The sequence below is a fragment of the Ursus americanus genome, chromosome 34 (genome assembly GCF_024610735.1).
Source record: "Ursus americanus isolate L20-20 chromosome 34, mUrsAme1.1.p, whole genome shotgun sequence".
In the NCBI taxonomy this organism is placed as follows: domain Eukaryota; kingdom Metazoa; phylum Chordata; class Mammalia; order Carnivora; family Ursidae; genus Ursus; species Ursus americanus.
In genome coordinates, this window is record NC_142160.1 from 1,033,828 (window position 1) to 1,046,438 (window position 12,611).

The 12,611-nt window shown below is 48.0% G+C and overlaps 2 protein-coding genes across 5 annotated transcripts in view; one reads left to right on the plus strand and one right to left on the minus strand.

Moving 5' to 3' along the window:
* Positions 1 to 3,517: 3,517 nt before the first annotated feature.
* LOC123776433 (uncharacterized) lies at positions 3,518 to 7,107 on the minus strand. Of its 2 annotated transcripts, XM_087858774.1 has the most exons (4): positions 6,450 to 7,107; positions 6,176 to 6,337; positions 5,492 to 5,592; positions 3,518 to 4,668 (listed from the first exon to the last, which is right to left on the minus strand). In XM_087858774.1, exons 1-4 carry the CDS (start codon positions 7,018 to 7,020, stop codon positions 4,576 to 4,578), a joined length of 927 nt encoding a protein of 308 aa, XP_087714900.1. In that variant the 5' UTR covers positions 7,021 to 7,107; the 3' UTR covers positions 3,518 to 4,575. The 2 variants fall into 2 exon arrangements, with proteins under 2 accessions (XP_087714900.1, XP_045628350.2); XM_045772394.2 differs by having other exon boundaries at positions 6,176 to 7,107.
* FAM120A (family with sequence similarity 120 member A) overlaps positions 7,092 to 12,611 on the plus strand; it is a 93,797-nt gene continuing 88,277 nt past the window's right edge. For 2 of the 3 annotated variants that reach the window (XM_087858772.1, XM_087858773.1), the window contains exon 1: positions 7,092 to 7,613. In XM_087858772.1, coding sequence (XP_087714898.1) covers positions 7,140 to 7,613 — 474 coding nt within the window. In that variant the 5' untranslated portion in view covers positions 7,092 to 7,139. The remainder of the gene's footprint in view (positions 7,614 to 12,611) is intronic. The other variant, XM_045772598.2, reaches the window with a different exon arrangement.

Sequence of the window (12,611 nt, forward strand, 5' to 3'; positions counted from 1 at the left end):
CGCAGGGCTCAATCCCATGTTGTCTCAGTTATTTTATCTCAGTTTTTGTTGTTGTTGTTGTTTCAGGTGGGAGGGTGGTCAGTCCCTATTACTACGTCTTGGCTGACAGTGAGGCTGAAGGTCCACTTTCAAATTAGTATCTACCTCACATGAATGTACTAATGGTACTAATTGGTACTGATATCTTTTTTGGTAATACAAGGTATCTTTATCTATCTTTTCTTAGTAGACCATGAACTTCTGGAGAGAAAGATATAAATCTGAGTCACAATAGGTACTTGACAAAATGAAAAATGTGAATGCTTAGTAAGTATCTACCTAATGGATTAAAGTATTAAAAGTTAACCTTATTTATCATAGGATTGCTAGACTTATAGGTCATGGAAATATCATGGAAATATAGCATATGTTGATAGCTATAAGGAGTTCCATGATGTTTCTTAGGAGAACCTTTGTGATAAAATACAGGTCTTAGTTTCTTAATTAATTTGTGGTGAGTTAAATAAATTTTAAGAAAAGACAGATGAATCAGATTAGAACTGGCCAGTTCTTTAGACATGTGGCTCAGCAGTGATTCATTATATAATCACTGGCTTAAGATTTAGAAGGCATGATTTTATAGTATCTGTGTCTTTTAAGGACAGCGTATAGGAAGGGTCTTATCATGTATGTCATGAACACATGTCTATTTTGGACATTTGGCATTCCTTTTCTCTTCCTAAAAGTACACAGATATCTTTCTCAGAAGTTGTATATGGTTTAAAACCGAAGAAGCCATATTCCTTTCACTGTGAGGTTGGAGGTTGGAGCCATTTTACTTAAGCTTGGTCTATTCAACTCTTTTTCTTCTATCACTTTGAATCTTAAGCAAGTGACCACAGGACAAGGGAATATTGCAGTTCATTATGTCATCTTCAGCACTCCAGATGTATTTTTACATGTACTAGTGCCTGCCCTCCCTCATTTCTGCCGACTTCTAATCCTGGTGCCTCAACTTTTGCAAGTTGATTTATGAATTCCTAATATCCTTATAATAAATGCCATTTTGCTTAAATAAGAGAGTTGTTTCTGCTGCTTGTGACGTAAGAGCCAAAACCCATACAGTGTAATATGCTAGCTTGCCTGTCTAGGCCTGGGGTTTTAGACAGTCTTTAGACAGTTGACCAGCTGTGCATTTGGGTATAAGTCAGTGTGAGCAACGTGGGAGAGAGGTCTGCTACAATGGTTAATGCAGGCTTGGGCTATACTCACAGATCTACCCGGACCCCAGGAGGCCAGTCTTGGTGCACACTGTGCTGATCAGGCAATAACTTGGGTATGGCATTTGGGGTGAGCAAAGTATTCCTAAGATTACTGACACACTGGAAAAGCATCTCTTGTATACGTTCTAGGTGGTAAGAACTCTACAAAATATGTGATAGAAATGATGTGTGCTGGAAAATTTAAAATGCAGGGTAGGAGCCTTATCTTATAATTTCTATATTTTGGCCATCCATCAGAGCTGAACAGATTTTTAAGAGAAGGCAATTTATAAACTATAAAGCACTGAGCAAATGTGATGTTATGCTGAAGTGTTACGAAGTAATTTACTGAACATATTTCATTAAATGTAAACCAGTATGAGGCAAGGCTGATGCCATTGCTCAGCTCTTTAGGAATTAAGATCTTTTGGCACAGTAGCCACTAGCCACATGTAGCTAATTAATGAAAACTAAAGGAAATTAAAAATTTAGTTCCTCAGTTGTATACATCGAGTGCTCAATAGCTACATATAGCTAGCGGATACCATATTAGATGGCACAGCTCAGTCTTCCTCCATCACAGAAAGTTCTATTGGACACTACATCTCAAGAAAAGTAAATGCTAGGATAAGATTACTGAGTCTAGGGGCACCTGAGTAGCTCAGCTGGTTAAAGCGTCCAACTCTTGATTTCAGCTCAGGTCATGATCTCAGGATCGTGAGACCAAGCCCCATGTTGGGCTCTGTACCGGGCATGGAGCCTGCTTAAGATTCTCTCTCTCTCTCTCTCTCTCCCTCTGCCCCTCCTCCCCCTTCCTGCTTATACATACTTGCTCTCTCTCTCTCTCTCTCAAAAAAAATTACTGAGCCTATGATCTCTTCTTTTTTAAAAAAGATTTTATTTATTTATTTGTCAGAGAGAAAGATGTGGGACTTGATCCCAGGACCCTGGGATCATGACCTGAGCTGAAGGCAGATGCTTAACTGACTGAGCCACCTAGGCACCCCTAATCTTTTCTATTTTAATGATATGGAAATGTTTATTTTGAAATATGGCGTTTCCTAGTTTAACAGAACTGGAGGTATCTGTGCTGAAATCCTCACTCCCAGTTGCACTGATTTGGAGATGGATGTCTTAGCCCCTCAGCTAGGGCTGGTGCTGCCTGCACCCCCATCTGGGACCTGCTGCAGGGAGGGATGGGAGGAAGCAGAGGTGAGCAGCGAAGGAGCAGCTGTTTCTTGCTTCCAGCTCTTTCCCAGGTTCAGGCTATTGCTCCACCCTGAGCGCAACTGTACTTAAGGCAGAACTTTTGCCCTGCCTTCCCAAGGCACTTGAGCTCCTGTAGCTCCGCAGGGAACTCTAACCTCTCTCCTAGACAGCAGAATCTGTGTGGGGAACCTTAGCTCACTTTCCAAAGAATGACTGTGTGTTCCCGTGTCTGAGGCTGCAGCGTCCCGGAGGAGGTGAGGTTCATGTGCTCTAGCCTAGTCGGGTCTGGGTGCTCTTCACGCGCTGGTGTGAGAGAAGTGTTCCTTCCAGAAACATTTTTTATGGTTTGTACAAATACCATTTAATGATAACCAGACTCTAAGTCATTAAATCTTGAAATGGTTTTGTACTATAAACGGGAATTGCTGTTTTAAAAGTTTTTTCTTATTGGATTCATATCATATTGAGAAATAAAATTCAGACTAAAAAAATTTTTTTGAAGATTCCATCAGGCACTATTTAAGGGATGACTATGAAGGTCTTCTATCCAAATAAGAGAGACTGTATGCTGAGTATTGTCTTCCAAAGCAACCCTTGGATGTTTGTTTCCTCCTCCTCAGCAGCTCCCAGGGGTGAGGGTGGGAGTGAAGACAGAGTGTGATGCTTGAGTGTCTCACGTCAGTAAGGAAAGATGTCGGGAGGAAGAGGCCTTGGATGCCCAGGAAGTGTGAGGAAGGCTGCCAGGCATTCTCATAAGTGGTAGGAAGGCGACACAGGCAGTCAGCCCTTTGCAGACTTTAGAAAGAATGGACACCAACAACTGTTGTAGGTGGGGAAGATAAAAGTATGGTGATAAAGGGTGCAGCAGCCGTTCAGCAGAGCTGGTCACCAACTGACTATGTAAAATGTCACCATGCATTTGGGAACCCCTGCTGTACTTGAAGAGTGCCAGCAATGTGAATTTATAGAAATCTGCTTATACTTTCCCAGTGACTTACAATTTAAAACTATAACTGTATACCTGTTAATAAATATTATGGTTGAAAGAGAAAATAAATCCACACCTGTGAAGGAAAAGGACTTTTAATCCACATAACTAAAAACGAAAAGCACTTTCTAATTCCAGAATACAAAAACAGCAACAACAAAATCTTCAAGACTGCAGAGATATCTGTGTGCTCTTCCAGGCCATTTAAGTTGACAATTAACAGATTAGAGCCTTATTGCAAGGTAAACATTATAGGTTCAAATCCCAAGCAGGGATTAATCTGTTCTCTGCTCAGGTCACAGATTTCATGCTTAGCTGTTGCAGCCTGCTGTTCTTCCAGTATATGCTAGTGATTATACGGGCGGGAGCAGAGCTCCCTTTCACTTTCCTTGAAGCAATGAAAACTTACCTTTTATTGCTGGTAGATAGAAGCCTCAACTAAACAGAATATTAATTAAAGGTGTTATTCTACTATAAAGCACTTTACTTTGGAAAGACTCATGTAAATAAGACAATATTTTCCTACTTTGAGCTGTAGATGATCAATAACAGATTGGCTGAAATGTAAAGGAGCTGAAAATAGTATTTCCCTCATTAGTTTTCCACCTATTTATCATTTTTGCACACCACGGGTTCTCTTTGTATATTAATCACAACATTTTTCCTGAGATTTCATTTTGTAAATTCTGTGAAGCACAGGGACATGTCCTTTTCAGCATTTTAAAAAATTTTTTCCTCACTTGTGTGGCAATCTCTTGGTGAAATTAAAAGTTTTATCATACACTCTAAGTGAATTGTCCGAGGATAAAGTCGTTGAAAATGAAAGTTCCCAATCATTAGTTGTCATGTGCTGTGAGCCCAAGAATATATTACAGTTTTTTACTGAATTTTAAGCACAGATGTATACTGTAAAAGTAACGATACTTAAAAATTTTAACGTCAACCAGTGCCTGAATTTGAGCTGAGCATGCAGATTACATAAAATATTTGTCAGCCGAACATCTTGATAGCCATTAATAATATTAATTTAAAAAAATGAAAGAATTCGCTTTTTAAAAAAGGTGAACACATAGTTAAATAGGGCAAGTAGGGGCACCTGGGTGGCTCAGTTGGTTGAGCAACTGCCTTCGGCTCAGGTCACGAGCCCTGCATGCGGCTTCTTGCTTGGCGGGAAACCTTCCTCCTCCCTCTGCTTGCTACTCTGCCTGCTTGTGCTCTCTCTCTCTCTCTCTGTCAAATAAATAAATAAGCAAATAAAAATTCTAAATAGGGCAAGTAAACATAAAATAATTTTATATTTTATACTTATGAAAATGAATTTTAAAGTTTTAAAAAGCAAGATAACTTGTCCATGTTCTCAAGCACAAAATCGATGTAATTAGTTGTGTGGAAGTAATAAATATAAGAGCCAACATTTCCGGAGTATTTGCTGTGTCGTAAGCACACAAATTATCTCATTTAATCCTATAACAATCTGGGAGGTGAGTACTAGTAACGTCCTCATTGTACAAATGATAAAACCCACGGTTTGAAAAGACAGTAATTTTCACAAGGGCACAGAGCTGGGAGGAGACAGATTTGGCAGTCTGACTCCAGACCCTGAGTACTCCACATTGTCTTAGGGTGAAAATTTACTCCCTGAATCCCAGATACTGGCACTAGGGCATTTACAAAATTAAAAACAAGCATGTTTAGAATAAAAACAGCACATGGTGAACATAAATATACGGAACGCGATGCTATAAATCACAATACAATGAGCGTTGTTCTTCTTAACCTTGTAAGCCTGCAGCGGGTTCCAGAGGAAATGTGGATGTTTCTGGGGTGTCAGCATCTAATGCGGCGTTAAGTGGCTGATTGCATTTCTGAGTAACACATAATCCTGGCTTCACTCCTAATTTTGTGCATGGGTAAGTGGCTTAACTCGCTACAGTCTGTTTTTTAAAAAATTAAACACACTTATCAAAATACCAAGAACATTTTACTTATGTATCACACTGGCTTGTATTTGAGGTGACGATACAAGAAAAGACATGAAAAAAATCCAACTTGCCTTTTCAGGGACAGAGAGTATGGGGGCTTCTGGGAGCCGGCACGGGCGCGGGCTCCATCTGCTCCGCACCTGCTGTCTGGGCCGCTCCTCTACGGAGCTTTCTTCAGAAAAAGAACAGATGGGAGGGCTGGAGGTAAGTGAAAATGCCACTTGCAAACTCTTAAGAGTTCTGGGTTTCTAAATGCTTCGTTCCGCAAGACATTAACCCGTGTTTTTTAAACGTCTTATTGAAGCGTAATGTACGTATGGCGTTAACGTCCTTTTAAAAGCAACTGCCGCAAGGTCCCCGACGCAGCGAGGGCTGAAGCCGCTGTCCTTGGGGCGGCCGCCCGCCCGGGAGAGCGGACAGGGCGGCTCGCGGTCGGAGCCGACTAGAAAGGAGGCATTTCAGGCGCTGCAAGGAGCGCACGGTCCCTCCCGTGGTGCCGGGAGCCCGACAGGCCGGCCGGTGCGGCGGCGCGTGGGGGTCGCAGGCCTGTCTGTGCCAGCAGGCCCCGCTTCGGGGGCAGCCCGCCGGCCCACGCCGCTCTCCGCCGGCCCGGGACCGGGGCCGCCCCCCTCAGCTGCCCACAGCGGGGACCCCGGCCCTGGCACGGCCGCGGTCTGGGGGGGCTGTGTCCCCAGCGAACCAACGTGCCATCACCACTCCGAGAGCACGTGCTCGTCTCGGAACCGGGTACCTACCCGAGGACGCGCGGCAGTGCGGACCGGTGCCGTCGGCTGCCCCTCCTTCCCAGACGCACCCCGACTTCCGAGCTCCTGACCAGCCTGCCCCCCTTTCCCTCTGCGGCCTGACCCGTCCGGGCGGTGGGACCCCAGGGACGGGGTCTCCTCGGGGTGACGGGACTGCGGACGGGGACGGGGTCTCCTCGGGGTGACGGGACTGCGGACGGGGACGGGGTCTCCTCGGGGTGGCGGGACCCGCGGACGGGGACGGGTCTCCTCGGGGTGGCGGGACCCGCGGACGGGGACGGGGTCTCCTCGGGGTGGCGGGACCCGCGGACGGGGACGAGCACGGATTTCCTCAGCCTGACCGGCTCCCGGGGACCGGGTCTCCTCAGGATGACGGGACCCACGGACGGGGACGAGCACGGATTCTCCTCAGCCCGACCGGCTTCCGGAGACCGGGTCTCCTCAGGATGACGGGACGCGGGGACGGGTCTCCTCAGGATGACGGGACGCGGGAACGAGGACGAGGTCTCCCTGAGCTGACGGGACCCGCGGCCGCCCCCGCCGCGCCCCCCACCCCCCGGCACCCCCTCCCTCGGGCGGGCCGCGCTGCCTCTCCCGGCGGGTGGCCCTCCCCGCCTCGGCCGGGATCCGGGCTGGGTGCGGGCCCCGCAGGCCGCGGCGCCGCCTCTTCCGCCTTCCGCCGGCCCGCGTGCGTCAGCCTGCGCCGCCCCGCCCCGCCGCCGCCGCCGCCCGCGCGAGGCCGCCTCAGCCTGGCCCGGGCCTCGAGCGGCGCACGGCGCAGGTCCCTCCCGCCATGGCCCTGGGAGGCGGCAGCACATGGCGGCCGCAGCGGCCATGAGCGCGCCCGCGGCCCGCCCCGGCCCCCCCTAGAGCCCGCCGCCGCCCCGGCCGCGCCACGGCCCCGCCGCCCCCGGCCCCGCCGCCCCGCCGCCCCGCGCCCGCCGCCGCCGCCGCCATGGGCGTGCAGGGCTTCCAGGACTACATCGAGAAGCACTGCCCGAGCGCCGTGGTGCCGGTGGAGCTGCAGAAGCTGGCCCGGGGCAGCCTGGTGGGCGGCGGGCGGCAGCGGCCCCCGCACACGCCGCTGCGCCTGCTGGTGGACGCCGACAACTGCCTGCACCGCCTCTACGGCGGCTTCTACACCGACTGGGTGAGCGGCGGCCAGTGGAACCACATGCTCGGCTACCTGGCCGCGCTGGCCAAGGCCTGCTTCGGCGGCAACATCGAGCTCTTCGTCTTCTTCAACGGCGCGCTCGAGAAGGCGCGGCTGCACGAGTGGGTCAAGCGGCAGGGCAACGAGCGCCAGACGGCGCAGCAGATCGTCAGCCATGTCCAGAACAAGGGCACCCCGCCGCCCAAGGTCTGGTTCCTGCCGCCCGTCTGCATGGCGCACTGCATCCGCCTGGCGCTCATCCGCTTCCACGTCAAGGTGCGGCCGGCGGGGGCCGGGGCCGGGGTTGCGGTGGGCGCGGGCTGGGGCCGGGGGTCAGAGGGCGCGGGGCCCGGGGGCGCCGGGGCGGGGGCCGCAAGATGGACGCGCGGCCTGGAGCCCCGGCCGGCCTGGAGCCCCGGGCGCGCACCGGGCCGGCCCCGGGCGTGCAGGGCGCGGCGCCTCCGCCCCGGCATCGCGGGGGTGCCCTGCTTCTCCGAGGCGGGCAGGTCGTCGGCCTGAACTTGCACCGGATACTCCTTGCCCGTGTGGCAGTGCTCGCACAGCAACAGGTTTCCGTGCGAGCGAGTGGGCTGCATGGCGACGGGAAGGGGTCCCGAGCGGGGATGATGGAAACTGCGTGCCGCTGTCACCGCGTCCCCGCCGGGGGACGAGCTGCCCAAGGCCTGCCCGGCTGGCCCCCTTTTGAGAACACAGAGCTGTTCCAGGTTCCGTTTAAGATGACAGTGTTTAGAGGCATTGTCGGATTTTTGTGTGCGTTAGAATTCACAGAATTGCAAGATTTGACATGATGGAATTTTGTTGGTTCTGGGACTTGCGGTCTTGGGTTTTGTGTGTCTGCTGTGAAAGGTGTAGCTCGGAGTCAGGGCCAAGGGAATGTGAATCCGAGTTTCCAGGATTGATGTCTCTGCACAGGGAGGACTGGGCCACTTTGGGTCGTGCACCCAGGTAATCAGAGCTCCTGCTGCCGGCCGCTCTGCTGTCCCTTTGGCAGAGGGCTCCTCGCTGAACCGGGGCCAAGGACAGCTTCAGGACCCAGCAGCCACTGCAGAGATAACATACAAATCAATGACCCTCGACTTGAGTTTTGATTGCTTCCTTTTTCATTGCTTTTTGTTAAAAATTTAGGGGGCTGGTTTGGTTTTCTGGCTCTTGTCACTGTGTCTTCCAACTTGTTTGCCCTTCCTTTATTTCTGCTTGAAAGTGCTTGAGCCCAAAGTTTGTGAAATTCACTCTTCCTGCCTGCCTGAGCTGAGATGGTGGTGGGTAAGCCTAAAGTGATAGCGGAAGTCCCACCCCAATCCTGTTGCAATTGGTGACAGGGCTTCTAAGTCTGCGGGTCGTGGCGGCTGGGAGAGCGGGGATTGGTCTGTGGGCCTGGCACAGGCACAGCAAGCGTCCCCTGGGAGTTTGGGTGAGAGCCTGGGGCTGATGGCATTTTCTGCCCTGGAGCCCGGGCTCTCAGGGAAGTAGCGGTGTCGATTCCCAGTGTCTATCCACCTCCAGAATGTTTTGAAAAGGTATTCAGAGATGGAAACTAGAACTGAAAAGACAGGATGAGCTTTCTAGTCAAACGACTTTCAAAGGAGCACTAAATATTATGAAGGTTTAGGTTCAGTGTGTACACAGGCTCTGTATCTTTTGAAAGAACTGCTGAATTCTTTTCTAACTATAAAGAAGTGTCTTTATGTTTATCTCTGCGCCTTTGTGAATGTGTGGTTTACCTACTAGGGGCTCAGAATTTTGACCAATGTGTGAGTGTTTGGAAACTAGATTTAAGATGATTTCTCCCGGGGGCGCCTGGGTGGCACAGTGGTTAAGCGTCTGCCGCCGGCTCAGGGCGTGATCCTGGCGTTGTGGGATCGAGCCCCACGTCAGGCTCCTCCGCTGTGAGCCTGCTTCTTCCTCTCCCACTCCCCCTGCCTGTGTTCCCTCTCTTGCTGGCTGTCTCTATCTCTGTCGAATAAATGGATAAAATCTTTAAAAAAAAAAAAAAAGATGATTTCTCCCACTTAGGTTTCCAGACACAAAGTGATTTTCTTTCTATGACTATTTTGCTTTAAGTAAGCTTTTACCTCCTGGTATAGAAGCATAGCAGAGTGCTGGTTGCACCGATTAATACAGTAATGGCTCAGTTACCTAGTGCTCACTTAACCTGGCTGCCTCACCTTTTTGGAAGACGTCTAAGAACTGTAGCTACTAGAAATTTCTCAGCAGTCAAATGAGAGGTCAGAAGTTTTGGTACAGTGACCCAAAAAGAAAAAACAAAAGCTTTCTTTTTCCTCACTGGAGAATCAGATCCTCTCCTTCTTAGATTTGGTTCTGAGAAGCTTGGTAATGCATTTCTAAACTCAGTGTGAGAAAGGGGTGCAGAAGAAAGTCGGCCAGAGGCAGGAGCGCCATTAATAGCAAGAAGTGACACTTTGTAAGGGAGAAGATTAAAAAAAAAAAAAAAAAGCTGTAAAACCAGACATAATTCTGGGGCCTATGAGGAAGAATCAGGAAGACAATCCTATGTGCTAGAGTAGCCCCGAAGGGTGGCACAGTGTTTATTCTATAAGGATGATTTTGAGTCAGAAGAATTTATGTTCAGTGTTCCCTAAGGGAAAGAGGCAGTGTGTACTATTTTTAAAAGATGTCCATTAAAACGGTTAAGTAAGTTAAAACCATGATAATATATCACCGTATGCTGGTTAGAATGGCTAAAGCAAGGACTCCAGCAATACTAAGTGCTGGCAAGACTGCTGAGCAGTTGGAAGCGTGTCACGTGGCTGGTGGACATGCAGGCTGGCCACAACGTTTGCTATGCATTTACCATGTGCTCTGGCCGTGCTGCTCCTGGGATAATTACCTAATGAAACTTTTGTTCACACAGAGACTGTACTTGAGTGTTCATAGCAGTTGTATTCGTAACAGCCAGAACTGGAAAAAGCCAAAGTATCCTTCAGTAGGTGACTAAACACACAGGTCTGTCCATACTGTGCTGTCCTACTCAGTAACGGGGAGGAAGTATTGGTACAGGCAGCTAGTGCGATGAATCTCTAAGGCTTCATGTTGAGCGAAAGAAACCAGGCTCAGAGGTGTGATTCTCTTTCTGTGAGATTCTTGTGACCAGGTCAGTGGTTGCAGGGGTCAGGGAAGGGCACAGGGATGGAGCTTTTGGGGTGATGGAGCTTTTGGGGTGATGGAACAGTTGTGTACTCTGTGGGGTGGTGGTGGGAATGCTTTTTTAAAACCTTAGAACTACACACACATCGGAAGTAAATAAAAGTTAAATTTACTGTGTGATAATCAGTAGTTTTTTTCCTACAGTATTATGTAAAATTGACAAAGGAATTGACAGAATTAACGTGAAATGTCACTGTATGTCAGGTTGGGTCCATGAGGCATGTGTCGTAAAAATCTGCCATCTTGTTGGCTTTCTTTAGGCTTCTGTTAACTGGCAGAAAGGCTTACTTTCCTGTTAGCTTTGCTTAGAGAAATCTTTTTTGACTTAGAAGAGTATGCCTTTGGTAGAGTAATAATTGTAATTTTTTTTGGTACAGTAATAATTATATTTCTTTAACTATTAGAAGTTGGCCTGTGAATCGGCTAATTTTGTTCAGGTCACTGAACTGCTTGGCCTGAGCTTGGCCTTTGCCAGTTACTGGGAGTGTTTCCTCTTGTGTGCTTTGAGTCATCACAACCTTTGAAACTTCAGGGAGGGACTGATATTTATTTAAAAATCTTCGTGGCATTAAATCTCTGGAGCTTTCCTAAATATTCCTGCCACAAGACTTGAGTCGGTGTGTGTGTGTATAATGAAGACCTTCAGATCTCACCTGAGTCAGTGCTCTGGCATATTTACTTAGGTCTGACAAAATAAAGCCGTGCTCCTGCTTTACGTCAGTGGAAGTCTGTGAGATTTGCCTGTGGCTTGAGATTTTGGGATGATGATTTGTACCTGATGGTGCAGGGACTGACTTGTCGGGTGCCTGTCCTTGCTGGGCCCTTTCACGGTATTGTCTCATTTGGCCGGCACCGGGTTTTGTTACCCATTTTGTATGGGATGAGACAGGATTGCTGAGTAGGCAACATCTGGGGACAAGTAACCAGTAACCTTCTCAAGAGGGAAGTACTGAGCTGAGGGCAAAGTTCAGTTGCTTTGTGTAAGAATGCCTCAGGGGTGTGCGTACCTGCACTTCACTCCCAGGTCGGATCCGATAGCACAGGGCCTCTGCTGTGTTTTCCAGTTGCAGTGGGAGGGGCTCGGTTTCTATCGGGGAGAGGCCAAAAACTAGTAGTTACACCTTGTTCTCTAAGACCTTGAATTGACCAGGGAATACTTAGGTTCGAAATTGACCACATTATAACCAAAACCAGCCATCCATTTAAAATAGTTATTTTAAAATATTTATTTTCTTGCAGTGTACCAATTTTGGACTGGCTTATCTCAGCCTAATGTCTTCAGGGTTCATCCACGTTGTCACATTGTGTCAGTTTCCCTCCTTTTTTAAGGCTGCATAATACTCCACGAACCACATTTGGTTTATCTATCCATCTGACCATGGATGCTTGCATTGCTTCCCCTTTTGTCTGTTGTGACTAATGAATCATGCTGCTATGAACTTGGGTGTGGTCTCTTTGAGCCCCAGCTATAGTTCTTTTGGCGGTGCCCAGAAGTGAAATTGGTGGATCATATGGTAATTCCATGTTTAATTTCTTGAGGAATTGCCATACTGTTTTCTGTAGCTGCTGCCTACATATGTTTTGTATTATACATTACACAGTATATTATATACGATCACAATATGGTTTTAATTTTTAACATTAATGTGATCACACAATACATTATTTGGCAATTTGCTTTTTTAAATAAGGATATTAAAAAATCTTTTTATGTTTATAGAATTCTAATTCTTTTTAAGGCCTGCATAGTGTTCCGTAGTGTACCCCACCTCCTGCTAATGGTGCACACACAAACTTGGTAGATCCAAGAGTGTGCATGCTTTAAAAACCTTACAGGACTGTAGAGCCAGCATTACCAGACTTCATGGTTTTCAAGAAAGCCAGAAATCCAGATTTTTATTTGAAATTATCCCATTTAAAAAATACTCTTTAAGCCAAACCAAATCGGCTGTGGGTTGGATTCTGCTCTTGAGCCCCCAATTTGTGATTTCAGCACTGATTTCTATAACACTCATCACCTTGTCTAAATCTCCTCTCTTTTCTTGAAGTTGGACTGATCAAAGCCAGCCTTTCTCCTTTGTCTGCCTT